Source organism: Scaptodrosophila lebanonensis, unplaced genomic scaffold, assembly GCF_003285725.1.
Source record: "Scaptodrosophila lebanonensis strain 11010-0011.00,11010-0021.00 unplaced genomic scaffold, SlebRS2 tig00000096-arrow-pilon, whole genome shotgun sequence".
Classification (NCBI taxonomy): domain Eukaryota; kingdom Metazoa; phylum Arthropoda; class Insecta; order Diptera; family Drosophilidae; genus Scaptodrosophila; species Scaptodrosophila lebanonensis.
Genome location: NW_022060567.1, coordinates 422,501 through 435,517, shown reverse-complemented (window position 1 = coordinate 435,517; position 13,017 = coordinate 422,501). Strand labels below are relative to the sequence as shown.

Below are 13,017 nucleotides of genomic sequence, written 5' to 3'. Positions count from 1 at the left end.
TCCCTCACAGTTTAATAATTAATTTGGATTTTTATTTTAAAAATTTACCAGTAATCATCATTGATGAGCAACAAAATTAAAATTTAAAATAATGATTATGCTTTGAGTTTTATTTTTTGATCAAAAATTAATTTATGAAAAATGTTTGCCGTGGCTCACTGATCAAGGATATATATAAATTTTGCCCCTAATCCTCATGAAAAAGACAAAATTACATCATTCATCAAAAATAAAACTCAAAGCATAATTATTATTTTATAAGTTTAATTTTTTTGCTCATCAATAATGATTATTGGTTAATTTGTAAAGTAAAACTAAAAATTTATCATTAAATTGTGGGGGAATGAATAAAATTATAGAATAATCCTTATTTTGTAATTTTTTTTAATAACACCTTTAATGATTACAGTCCCTCCTTATAAATGCTTTTCCATAAGTTTTCATATTTGTTTTGTCGCGTAAGGATTTTTTATTCGATGCCGAGTAACTTTTGTTGTAGTAGTTGCATATTGATCAGCTTTTGTCCAGCACATTTGAATTTCTTTTTTTTTTTGCTTCTAATTCAGCTTGACGAAGTAACTGTTTTGAAGCTTGCGACTTCGCAGCAAACAATCTGCAAGCAAGTAGTAGAGTTTCTTAAAGATATATTAATTAGTGTGCTTAGATTTATTAATTGCCAGTAGCTTGTTGTTTATTTATCCACATTATGAGCATGTACTATACGAATGCCATTTTGAGTTTGCTAGCAAAAGCATTAATTCTGTCCCAGATTGGCTCCCTTCGCGCCGCCTGGGCGCTTAAGTCCAACTTGTCCACTTCCCGCGCCACTCAATTAGCGCCGACCATTGTGCTCCAGTCGCGCACATTATACGCGAACGTCAAGCTGTGGCGCTCATCATTACCTGGAGACCAGGCGGCGACTGCTGTGCTCCTGCTGCTGTGTCAACCGGCGTCCATTCAATTTGCATTTCTGCAATTATTTCAATTAAATCAACAAAAGAGCAGGCGACTGGCTGGTCAAGGCAAAGGACAAGGCGTCGGTTGAGCACTGAACACTGAATGCTGGACGCTGCATATTGGCGATGCCGAATGCCGCGCCTGACGTGTGATTCGGAAGGGGCGGGGGGACAGCGAATATAATTTCCTCATGCCGGATGTGACAATGAATACGCATTAATAAGTACGAACACCCACGCGCGTATTTTTACAGACAGGCAGCCAGATAGACAGACAGACATACAGATGGATACAGTCGCATATTTCCAAACATACACGTATGTATACTTGTACATCTGCACATACAATATTTATTTAAATGGAAATGTACGTGTGTGCTTGTGTGCGGAAAAAGCCTCTGCTTAATGCACGTACTAGTGACGAAATGGAGCGAAATCAATCAATATTGTAACATTTTCGAATTGAACATACTCTACTTTCTCACTGCAGCTATTTGAATTCTTCCGGATTCAAGCTTTAGATGCGAAGTTGTCTTTAGGTGGCCGGCATCTAATATGTTTTTAGAAGTGTACATATATATTCAATCCTATAATATAGATCAGCAATGAATGAAATTGAGAAAAACGACGTTTGAAAATTCAAGCCAAAGCTTCAAGGACTAACTACTGAAGAATATGCTTAGCTCATATTAGAGATACATTAAACAAATATATTAGAAACATAAAATCTCCATTTAGGTGCCATAGTGACATTTTAGGGTTGTTTGTAATAGGGCAGGGCTTTCAGATTAAGGAAACCGCTCACAAACACTCCATGCAAATATATGAAATTATCTTCCTCTTTTCCTTAGTAGATGTACAACTGATTATGCATCACACAGTCCTTTTCGGGTTTTCTGCTCAATTTATAATGATTATTTTCACCTGCTCTCAACCGAACTGTCTCTTCCTTTAATAAAAGCCTCTCTTTTCAGCCATCTCCGGAATCTCTGACCTGGATCGGCTGTGAGGCGGGACATTTTTTTTCCACTTATTTTTTCTTTTCAAAATGAGCTTTTAAGTAATTCTTAGCCCCTTCTCTCTGTTAAGTTTTTATTTTTTATATACTGGTAGATCTATTGACGCCTCTGACCACACTTGGCTGTGAGACGGGGCACAGCTAGCCGAAGGGGAAATAATATTCCCCCACCGGGTCGGAGGCGTTAATTAGATACTATTGTAATTTGATTAGATTTCTCCTTATCAGGCTTTTCTAGCTTATTTATTCTTTTCCTCCTATATTTTTGTTGACATAAATAAATAAATATAAAATGCAAACATTGAGTAGATACTTGTTTATTATAGCCATAAAACAATCTAAAGTAGAGAGTGCCTAATAGAGGCTTTATTACATTTCTTTGATTTATTTGATGTTCAAGGTGTGTTCTATAGTTAGTTCTTATCAAAAATAAAACAAATAATAATTTTAATTTCTTTTATTCAAAATAGTCCCCTTCTGACTTAATACATACAGTCTAAACAAATTCTGAGCTCGTTGGTCGCACATGCTTCTGAAAATGGATTTTTCTGCAAGGCTTACAGTTGTTCGGAGCCAAATCAGGCGTCAACGGGGAGTGGTTGAGTGGTTTAACCAGATGTGATTTCTATTTAAAACATCAGTCACAGGTGATGACATCTTCTACACCTTGTATGGTGTGTGAAGAACATAAATAGAGGTAGGTAGTTGAGTTAAACTAGAGTTCTTGATTTAAATCGCAGTCGAATCTGTTGACTACAGTTTTCGTCACTATCGTGTACGCGTTGCTGTCTGCCATGATGACGTACATACAAGTACTCGAATGTGTAGGGACGTTTGTGTGATTTCATCTGTTTTTTGTTTGCTTGTTTTTGTTGCTACTTTTGCATTGACAAAGAGATGTCGCGCCGTCCTCATCCATCGCACTGTGCCATGCCAAGTGCCTTTTGTGCATGACCAACTGGTTGCCGGTTGATCTGGCGGCTCTACTGCTTTGCTGTGTGCGTGCTTCCGGTGTGTAAATTGATACGCGCCCGTTCCCACGTCCATCCAGATATCCATCCAGCAGTCCTGCCGTCTGCTCGTCCGTTTGTCATCATCCACTTCGCCTCGGCGCTCCTAACCACAGCGGTTTTCATAATGAAGCCCATGAATGGCTGATAATTTTGTGGAGCACAGCACGCGCTTTTAACAATATTAATGCTCACACATACATACATACAAACAAACATACACACATATACAATGCTTGTTAAAAAAACGGCTACTGAAGAGGGGCAAGCGCGACGGGCAGCCAAGACAACAAAAAAAAAAAAAAAAAAAAAAAAAACAACCTCCAATGAAAGAAAAATGAAATTTATAAACAAATTTCATTGCGAAAATTGTGAGATGCGCGTGACATGGTAGAAGAACGTACAAGCATATGTATGTGCATATGTATGTACGTGCATATATCTTTGCACAGATAGATAGATGTACTCCCATATAGGGCTATGTATGTATGTATGTTGAAGAGACGGTGGCAGCGTGGGGGGGGGGGGGGGGGGGTACGTTGCATGAAGACAGCTCAGCAGGCGGCATGGCCACTGAAATTGGATTTCCCGTTGTGCCTTGGCAGGCAGGCAGAGTTGCCCATTTTTTGTCGTTGCTGTTGTTGTTATTGTTGTTGGTGTTGTTGGTGTTGTCCCTGTTTTGTGGCTGTGGTTGTGGCTGCTGCTGCCATACAGCGCGTATGCGTAATAATATTATGTGCTACTATTGCATACTCTGGTAGTCATGCCAGTTCGTGGGCGTGTAGTAAAAATGAAATTATATGATTTGAATAATAATTGAATTAGAAAATCATAGTCAAAGCCGCAGAAATGTGCAACAAACCCGTTGCAAAATGTACGGCATATGCATATCAAGGATAAAGCCAGCAACAGCAACAGCAACAACAACAAAGAACAACAAAAATAATGACTACAGTGGCTCACGCACTCAAGAAAAATAGGCGTGGCATGGCAACAAATGAAATACCCACGCACAGGCACACAAGGTGGCCGGCTGGCAGCTGTTTTCTGCCTCCTCCCTCCTCTCCACTGCGGCAGAATTATTGTCTCGCACCATAGAGCCATTAACACACTTGCATAGTACAGATGGTATTTATGAAGCTCTGAGGTTTCTGAGGCACCTTTGCCCTTTTCCTCACTATACGCCAGACATGTCCTGCATTTTGATATCGAATTTGAGTAAATTTTCTCTAGATTTCTCTATTTAATGGTGTGCAATTATCTGAACTGCAGCATAGTTTTGTGCACCGGAGAGGGGAGCACTACGACGGTGAAATCAGTTGACAACACCTTAAAGTTAGGCATTTAACAAAGTATTATGTTCTACTTAGATGACTTCATAAGTCACATGTCATTTATCTCGAAGAGTTTTTGTTTTGTTTCTAAAAAATAATGCAGAAGTATTATTGCTGGTCTCTCAACAGTTATTGCTAAGATTATCAACTATAAAATAAACTGTTAAATATTTATATGTGCAATGTATAAAATGACGTTTAAACCAAACATTGTTAGACTTGTATCTTTTTTATTTTGATATGGTATTCACAAGATGTGCTACGTTTCAAGTTTCATATAATTTTTCTTATATTAAAAAACCAATTGTTTTTCGAAACCCCATAGAAAGTAATTATATGTGCAAAATAGCAAAATACCTACAAATATGTACTAAAATAGTATGTTATTGGAAAAATCGACTTAAAACTTAAATATTATATACATTTTTAGTATGGTATACTGTTTCCATTGAATTCATACATAGAATTTACCAATTTCTTAATGTGCCCGATTCAATTTGTGCCCACTCCTCTATAATTGAATTTTTAAGCTGCTTTTGAGTGTCATACTGCTTGGAATATGTAAATATTTCAGCAGAAAGTATGCCCTACATATTCTCTATAGATTAAGGGCTGGACTCAACGCTGGCCACTGGTATCAACGGTATGTTGCTGGTTCGGAAAATCTCCTTTGTGTCGCTTGCAACATGAATAGGAGCGTTGTCTTGCTAGAATGTCCACCGATCGCCATGGCATTGCTCTCAAATGATATGAGCTCCCTGTCCAACAGTTCTATATACTTTTCGACTTTCATTTTACTCGGGACATAGCGTATTTGGGACTTGCCTTTTGAGCTACAGGCAGCCCATACAATTTTCGATCCTTCCCCATGGTTGCGCTTGTAGCAGATCTGCCTGGGTTTCGAATATCCCTTCAATATTTGTGGTTACCGTCAGGACCGTCCAAGTTTAACTTTTTTCCATCGCTAAAAATGACATCCTCAAATTCTTTCTTCTAAAATCGGTACTTATTGAAGAAGCCATACGTGCGTCTTTGTCCCGTTCATATAGTCGAGGTTTGTCGAGCTTTGCCTCATAATCAAAGCCAATGTATGCTTGGAATGGTGCTTCATTATTTTTTGCACACCTTTTCTAGTGATAGTCAGCTCTAATTCCGCCTTTACAAGTATTTGCCTACAGCTCATGCTATTATTATACATATACTTTCGGATATGTCCTCATCTATGGCCGCAATTCGACCGCTCCGCTTGGCAACGCCTTAATTATCTGAATCTTTTTAAAAGTTTGCTACTGTATTGCGATACCGTTTTATGGCAGAAGCTATTTGCAATTTTTATACCAGCATCGCACATTGCCCGTATGCTACCGCGCTCTTCACCCGACAATTCCGTTCCACGTGGCATTTCTTACTATTAAATTAACTAATATTAATAATCTCTCGATTTCCACTCACTTTTTTACTATACTAGTTGCACTTGCATAAGGAAATTAAAGTTATTTGTTTATTTTAATGCAGACAGAAGGCAAATAAGTCGTTTTGCACATATAATTATTTTCTATGAAATTCTCGACTTCTATTGTTTATCATCGGATCCACCGGATCCACAAATGAGGTGGATGGAGGAATATTTCACTTAAAATATGCACAAAATACTTAAAAGAAAAAAACTGCATACCAAAAAACAAAATATTTATTTTACAAGTACAATGCGAAACAGAGAAAACAGTTTTTGCGCATATAATTCATTTAGAGGGGTAGCTTTAACATGGGGGTCTGCAATGCATTTTTTTTTGCGCTAGGGTACAGGAAATAAATATATTTACAAACTAGCTTATTGAGATGAACATGAGAAAGTAATATTTTCCTAGACACTAAACCTTCAAACGTGCCGGTTTATCAAAAACTACAACTGCATTGTATTTGCCAATTCATAGGACTTGGCCAAAAATCGCTTTAAACTATATTAAACAAGTAAATGGAATGCGTTTGAATGCATTACATTTTGTGATAAGTGCAATATGACATCGGGGGTGTCCGCCAATCTTAATTTGTTAGATTTGTGCGCACAATTCACTTAAACACACACACACACACGCACACACATACTCGCGCAGATACAGGGACATCTGAATGATACGTATGAGGGGGTCGTCGACTACTTCTTGAGCTTTTTCTTATCAACATCCATTTGGCTTGCAATTTACATGGAAACTTGAAATGGTTCGAGTGGCGGCAAAGTGCAGCATGTCCTTATAACTTGGTCTAATGCTCACGACATTTGTCGCCTTCAAATGGTTAACAAGTTTCTGCAAGCATCGACAGGCATCATTACTTACTGCTTCTGCTTCTGCTTCTGCTACTGCTACTGCCACTGCCACTGCTGCTGTTGCTCTTCACGAGGGGCGTTGCCGACTGCTTCCCAATCCACGGTCTACATTCTAGAATAAGGCAGCCAGTGGTAATCATGTGAATCCGTTTAAACCGTCGAAGTGTATTGTGCGTCATTATTCTCTTTCGTGCCATTAGACTTGAATAGTTTTTCCATACCGAAAAAAAAGTTGCACAAAATCAAAAAAAAAAAAAAAAAAAAAAAAAAAAAAAATGAAATGGAAAGCGCACAAGGAAAAGCGACAACGCAAATCGCAATGCAGCGACGATGCCTCGTCGCCATCGTCACTGCTTATCATTTGTTGCGTCGTCAGCCATGGCCAAAAAGAGATATGCGTATAAGTATGAGTGTGGGTGTGGGTGTGAGTGTGGTAGTTGCATTGCGTTTTCCTTTTTGCCCAAGTCGCTGACGACGTCAGCTACACTTAACTACATTTCCACTTAAGTGTTCAGTTTCCTTGCGCCTCTCCCCTCCCCGTTCCCCTCCCCTCTCTGCCGCAGCATTCCATTTTCTTGATCATCGAGCAGGGCATGGGCGGCGACAATCGGGTTTTACTATATTCATGACTCATAATCTTCAAAGCCAAGTAAAGTACACAGCTAGGGTCAGAATTTGGCCTATAATTATGGCGTACTCGTATAATGGCAAAAGTTGTGGCAATTTTATTTAATTGTTTTTATTGTGGCGAGCTCCGACAATATGCATAAATAAATCACTTAAATTTCATAGAGCGGCGTCGCCGCCATGCACAAACGGCAAATTGCATTTTAAATGCGAACAAATTGAAAATGACCATAATGCGATGCGACACACACACACACCCACACCGACACCCACACACAGACACATAGGCATAAGCATCTGCCTTTGTGTGTGTGAGCATGTGTAGGTAAATGTTTCGGCAATGGCAAAAATAATCAGCAAACGTAATTTGAATGTAAATTGTTGCGCTTTTCATAATAATGCACAATACGACTACAACAACACAAAGATATTTAAAAATTAAGCCATTTTAAATATATTGTGTGGCACATTTATAGCTACTTTTGTTATTGTTGCTATTGCTGCCGCTGCCTCTGTCGCTGTTGCTATTGTTGTTGTTTATATCATTGTGTCTGTGGCGCATGTATGTATTCACACACACACACATATGTGTATACTCGCATCTAGCACATACATATGTATGTATGTATGCATATGCTATGAGCACGAGTATAGTATATGTATGTATGTATGCAAAGCAATGAAAATATTCATAATTATTTTATATTGCGGCAGTGCGAGAAAACCATTTAAAGCCAACGTTATCCATTTAGAATTTCTGCATGCAGAATTTAATAAACATTTCATATTCAAACTCTACTTCATTTAACTATTTAAGAAATATTTCATCAATTTGTGATCTCAAAAGAACATTCAAGCCTCTGAAACAAAAAGAGGCCATCTCCTATAGCCAGAGTTGGCATTCAGTGATTTCTGGGGAGGCCGTAGAAATGAGAGATAGAGATAGAGAGATAGAGATAGAGAGAGAGAGAGAGAGAAGATAGCGAAGAGCACTCTCTCTGTCAATGCAAAGAACTAAGCAGCGGGGGTTCATATCTCAGAAAACAATGGACAACATTTTACAATATTTTTGAATATCATTAGTTTAGAGTGTGAAACAAAATAAATAGTATTATCGTGTTTTAAATTCATTGTTTTATACTTGTAAAGGTCTAATGTACATCGATATGTATCGATAATATTATAGTAGTAGTATTTGAATAAGAGTATATATTGATATGGCGTGGGTGTAGGGACACACTGAAGGAAGAAGAAGAGGAGAATGGACGTGTTAAGTGTGCAACAAGTTTAAATCGCAATAAATTAAAGCAATCCGAGGCAAAGAATGTTTAATAAATATACGAGGCTTACATACTTAAATATTCTGATCAATTTAAATTAACAAATGGGTAGGTATATTCTATTTTCATGTCTGCAAACGCTGTTTTGGACGAGAATCAAGAGGAGTAACTTCCTTTTGTTTATTTTTCTAATAACTTGGAACTCGTTTTTTATTCTCAGAATGCTGTATGCCGCTACACGACAAAAAACAAAACCATACATTATTTTCCTTGAATTTTTTTAGATTAAAATTTTAAAATATTTATGAATATCATTAGTGAATAAGCCCACAATCTTTTTATAGAGATATAACGGCGTTTCCTGCAGCAAGGCCAAAAAATATTCTTGTTCCAAATGAATTAATATGAATTCTTTTAAGAGTTTTAAATATCAATTTGGAATGACATATTTTCATGAATGAACGTTTTTAAGAATTCGAAACCACAATTTCTAGCCAGTATGCACAAGTCTTAAATGAATATTGAAAAGATATTAAATAATTCTGGAAATGCTTTGCAACTCGTGACCTTCTAGTACCACAAGAATATTATGTTGATCAATTAAAAGAAAGTATTATATGCCATCAAGTATTGCTTCATACTATAAATGCTTAAAATCGTTTAATAAACATGCATGTACAAAAATTAATCAAAAATGCTTTAACAAACACACAGAGTATTTGTGTGGGTCTCTAGTAGTACCTATGTCCCTAGTAGTACTGGGCCAACGGTACAACGAACAGGAAGCACAGAACTCACGTCCTTTTTCTATACCAGCCTGGCTACTGTTCCTGCTGATGCTGATGCTGCTGTTCCGCCTTTTGCCTTCTGGTTAGACCATCATTGGACGCAAGCTTCTGTAGTTCCCGATCGATGCGCTCTTTGGCCCGATAAACTTTCGACTGTAAGTAGAATGATCCCCCGGATGATTTCTCATTGACGCGAAAAAGGTGATCAAAATTATACTGTATCTCTTCACGATCGTCCAGATTCTTGACGTTGAGTATTTGTTGGGCCTCAAACAATGTCATGCCTGAAAGATCGGATCAGAGTCATGCATTTCCCATCCACAAAATCCAATCAAACAATCAAACCAATTACAAACCTTTGTGCGCCACATCGTTTTTAATGGAACTGCTTCCCCCGCACACCGCTTGACGTTGCCGCGCGGCTTCTCGGGATGCTTCGATCTCCTGCCGAATGGCCTTGGCAAAGGCCCGACCCACCGATTGAGCCCCATATATGATGATGCGTGCAAAATGCTTCGCCATCCTTACGATTTAATTCGTTCCGTCAGTATTCCTCCTGTGTGTTTGATTCCGTTTGAATTTAGTGGCGAATTTGGAAAGAGATACGCACTGCAATCTGGGCGTGTTATTTAAAACGATATTAAGTTGGGTACAAAAACGGAATATGTTAAGCACCTACATTTGTAAGGAAGTAAAAGTGTGTGTTCTCTTTGACAATCATGGAAATGTGAACGTGTGAAGTGCTCTACTGTTTGTATGTATGTGGTGTTCGAATAGGAAAGTCGTCGTCAGATTGACAACATTTTGGTAATACAAGTATGATGTATTTGTTTTCAAGAAATAAACTTCTTCATCAAAAATATAAATATTTTAAAGAGTATCACATCTAAACGGCGCTTTATTTAGTTTTAATTAGCTACTACAGACATTCCCTGTGCAAAATGCTCAAAAAGAAGGCGTCCAACCAGTTTTAGTTGCACGCTTCTATAGAATTTCATCACAGCTACTTCCTCGACTATTCCTCCGTCCTAACAATAGCTTCAGTCTTTAAAGGGATGCCTACTACAAAATTCACAGCTAAAGTATTCAAAAATGTTTCAGCAATGGTTGACATATTAATTGTTATTATCATGACGTGTGCTTAGGAGTCATAGATTGACAAGAGTTTTTATAGCCTGTACCCAAAGGGTGAAAGGCTATACTAGTTTTGTGCGAATGTATGTAACACACAGAAGGAGGCGTGGCAGACCCCACAAAGTGTATATATTCTTGATTAGGGTGACAAGTCGAGTCGATTTAGCCATGTCCGTCTGTCCGTCCGTCCGTCCGTCTGTATGAGCGCAAGGATCTCAGAAGGTACAAGAGCTAGAATTACCAAACTTGGTATCCAGGTTCCCCTAAGCCCTAGGCAGGTCAAGTATATTTTTTATTCTGATACACCCCCCCCCCCCCCACTCCCCCGCAATTCATGTTTTGTTTTTATAACTTCCGTAATTCTTGGAATTTTGAAATCAGTTTTAGTAGTTACGTCCACTTAGTGCTTATGTGTTAGTGCTTATGTGTTCACCAGGATAGGTCAATTCTGAAGAAAGTTATAGCCATAAATAAAATCGCTGCTCATGCTCTGCTTGCAGCGCTGCCCGCATCTGTTGTTGTTGTTGCTGCATTGGTTCAACTTTGTGCTGCATACATACACGCATATAAATACACATAGACACGTGATGTAAATGTAAAACTGTACATAAACATGTCTTCTATGTATGTATTAAATAAATTTTCCTAATTAATTTAATTAATTAATTTATTTTTTTTTAATAATTTAATTTTTTTTTTTGATATTTCTTTTTTTTAATTTTTCTTTTTTGTGGAGAGTACAGGCTATTTTACTGTCCGGCTTGCTCGACTGTAGCGTTCTATCTTGTTTTTTAAATACTTTACAGCATTTTTCAATAGAATGCAATAGAATAAACAATAATGAAAACGTAGAGTTAAGCAACTCTTATATACCCTGTACTCACATGCACTAATATATAATATTTTTAAATTTTTTTTTTAAAGGAGATAAATTTGTATGTTTAAAAAGTGGGAGTGGGAGAGGGTTTTGGACTAGAAAAAAAACACAAGATCGTTCTATCCTGGATTTTGGAGAATCTGGAGATCCTTGCGGATAGATGGACGGATAGGTGGATATGGCTATAAGGACTCGTCTTGCTGTACGGATCATGAAAGAAAAAAATTTTGGGCGTCTACCCCGCCTTCTTCTGTGTGTACGCACTAAACTAGTATACCCCTTTTCCCTTTGAGTATGGGGTATAAAAAGCAATCAACTCTACCTTTATATGAAATGTTTTGGAAACAAAATTCAACTTTTAATAGTAATTACTAAATAGTTGCCTTAATCTGTAATATATAGATTTTGTGCAGATTCCATTCTTTCTGCCTAACTTATTCAGAGTTGTTTGCTTGTTAGTCAAAATAATTGAATAATCTAAGATAGAAAGTGAAGAAAGGTAATAATATTACTACTAATAAATCAAATGATGTTCAAGTTTTTGTATCTTCAGTGCATTTAAAATGATACGAAGGAAGCTGTGTTAATCATTTTAAAGAGAATTAATATTTTGTGCTGCCTCGGTAGGTGATTTGCATACGAGTGTGCATTTAGTTGGGGGCCAATTGAAATTTGTGACTTTGTGACAAGGACACTGGCCAGAAATTGAGCATCCGTTGGCCATTTGCCTGAAAACTCATAAACAAATTATGCGCAAATTGGCACACTTCCGTTCTGAAGTAAGCCCTGCACATATACTTGTATATGCATATATACATACACACATACTGGTACATAGGCTCGTATGTACCTTCAAGCGAGGGTTGACGATGAAATACGTGGATGAGGAAGCTAGTTCCAACGTATGTTGCATAGTCTGATCCCGCACTAAGGGCATAGGATATTATGAAATCCTTCTGCAGAAGACGGGCCGACCTATAAATGTCTCTATAGGCCTGTCTGTTTGTAATACTATATTGTATGGAATATTGTTTTGGCCAAGAAATTGTGATTGTCTTTTTTGGGTTTTTGTTCATCTGTTGTTGGGGATATTGTTTGAGTTTTGTTACAAACTGTGTCGAGTTTTCGGTTAGCATAGAAGAGTTGGGTCGCCTCTTCGTCACACATCGCCCTATTAATCCAACCTTGTAAGTATTTTTGTGGCTGTCCATAGTAGTTGGCCGCATGGCACATATACGAGTACATACATCAGCAGCTGTGACGTCTCGCTGTTAGCCAGCATTAGTTTTGGATGACACATATACGCACACAGATACGCACACATATGCCGGGTATTAACATAATTACAATAATGACTTGTTGCCGGGCTATGCCAACGGCGCCGACAAATCCTACTTTACCGGAATTGTGGCCATTTGAATCAAGATGTCTTGTCAGTTTTGAATTAGCATAACAACAACAGTAACAACAACAGCAACAATAGAGCCCACAAAAACAACAACAAAAGTGCAGTTAGGCTACTGACCAAAGGCTATTGACTTCAAGGCTTTTGAACGAAACAAGAGTACGTGATAGAGGCCCAGAGCTGTGCATTTTTTGCGAGGCAGGACCAGCAAGTTATCGATTTGGTTTTGCAAATATAAAAATGCATAACTTTTTCCAAGCCT

At 37.9% G+C, this 13,017-nt stretch overlaps 1 protein-coding gene across 2 annotated transcripts; it reads right to left on the bottom strand.

Annotated features, from left to right (window-relative positions):
- Positions 1-9,169: 9,169 nt before the first annotated feature.
- LOC115627610 (mitochondrial import inner membrane translocase subunit TIM16) lies at positions 9,170-10,009 on the bottom strand. Of its 2 annotated transcripts, XM_030523340.1 has the most exons (3): positions 9,696-10,009; positions 9,557-9,623; positions 9,417-9,492 (listed from the first exon to the last, which is right to left on the bottom strand). In XM_030523340.1, the coding sequence occupies exons 1-3, from the start codon at positions 9,859-9,861 to the stop codon at positions 9,423-9,425; spliced, it is 303 nt and encodes a 100-aa protein (XP_030379200.1). In that variant the 5' UTR covers positions 9,862-10,009; the 3' UTR covers positions 9,417-9,422. The 2 variants fall into 2 exon arrangements, with proteins under 2 accessions (XP_030379199.1, XP_030379200.1); XM_030523339.1 differs by having other exon boundaries at positions 9,170-9,623; positions 9,696-9,997.
- Positions 10,010-13,017: the final 3,008 nt, after the last annotated feature.

Excerpts from the sequence above, each read along its gene's own strand:
- LOC115627610 (XM_030523339.1), bottom strand. The coding sequence starts at position 9,861 with ATGGCGAAGCATTTTGCACGCATCATCATATATGGGGCTCAATCGGTG. Across the intron at positions 9,624-9,695 it reads AAACGATGTGGCGCACAAAG|GCATGACATTGTTTGAGGCC; the intron begins GTTTGTAATTGG and ends CCGATCTTTCAG.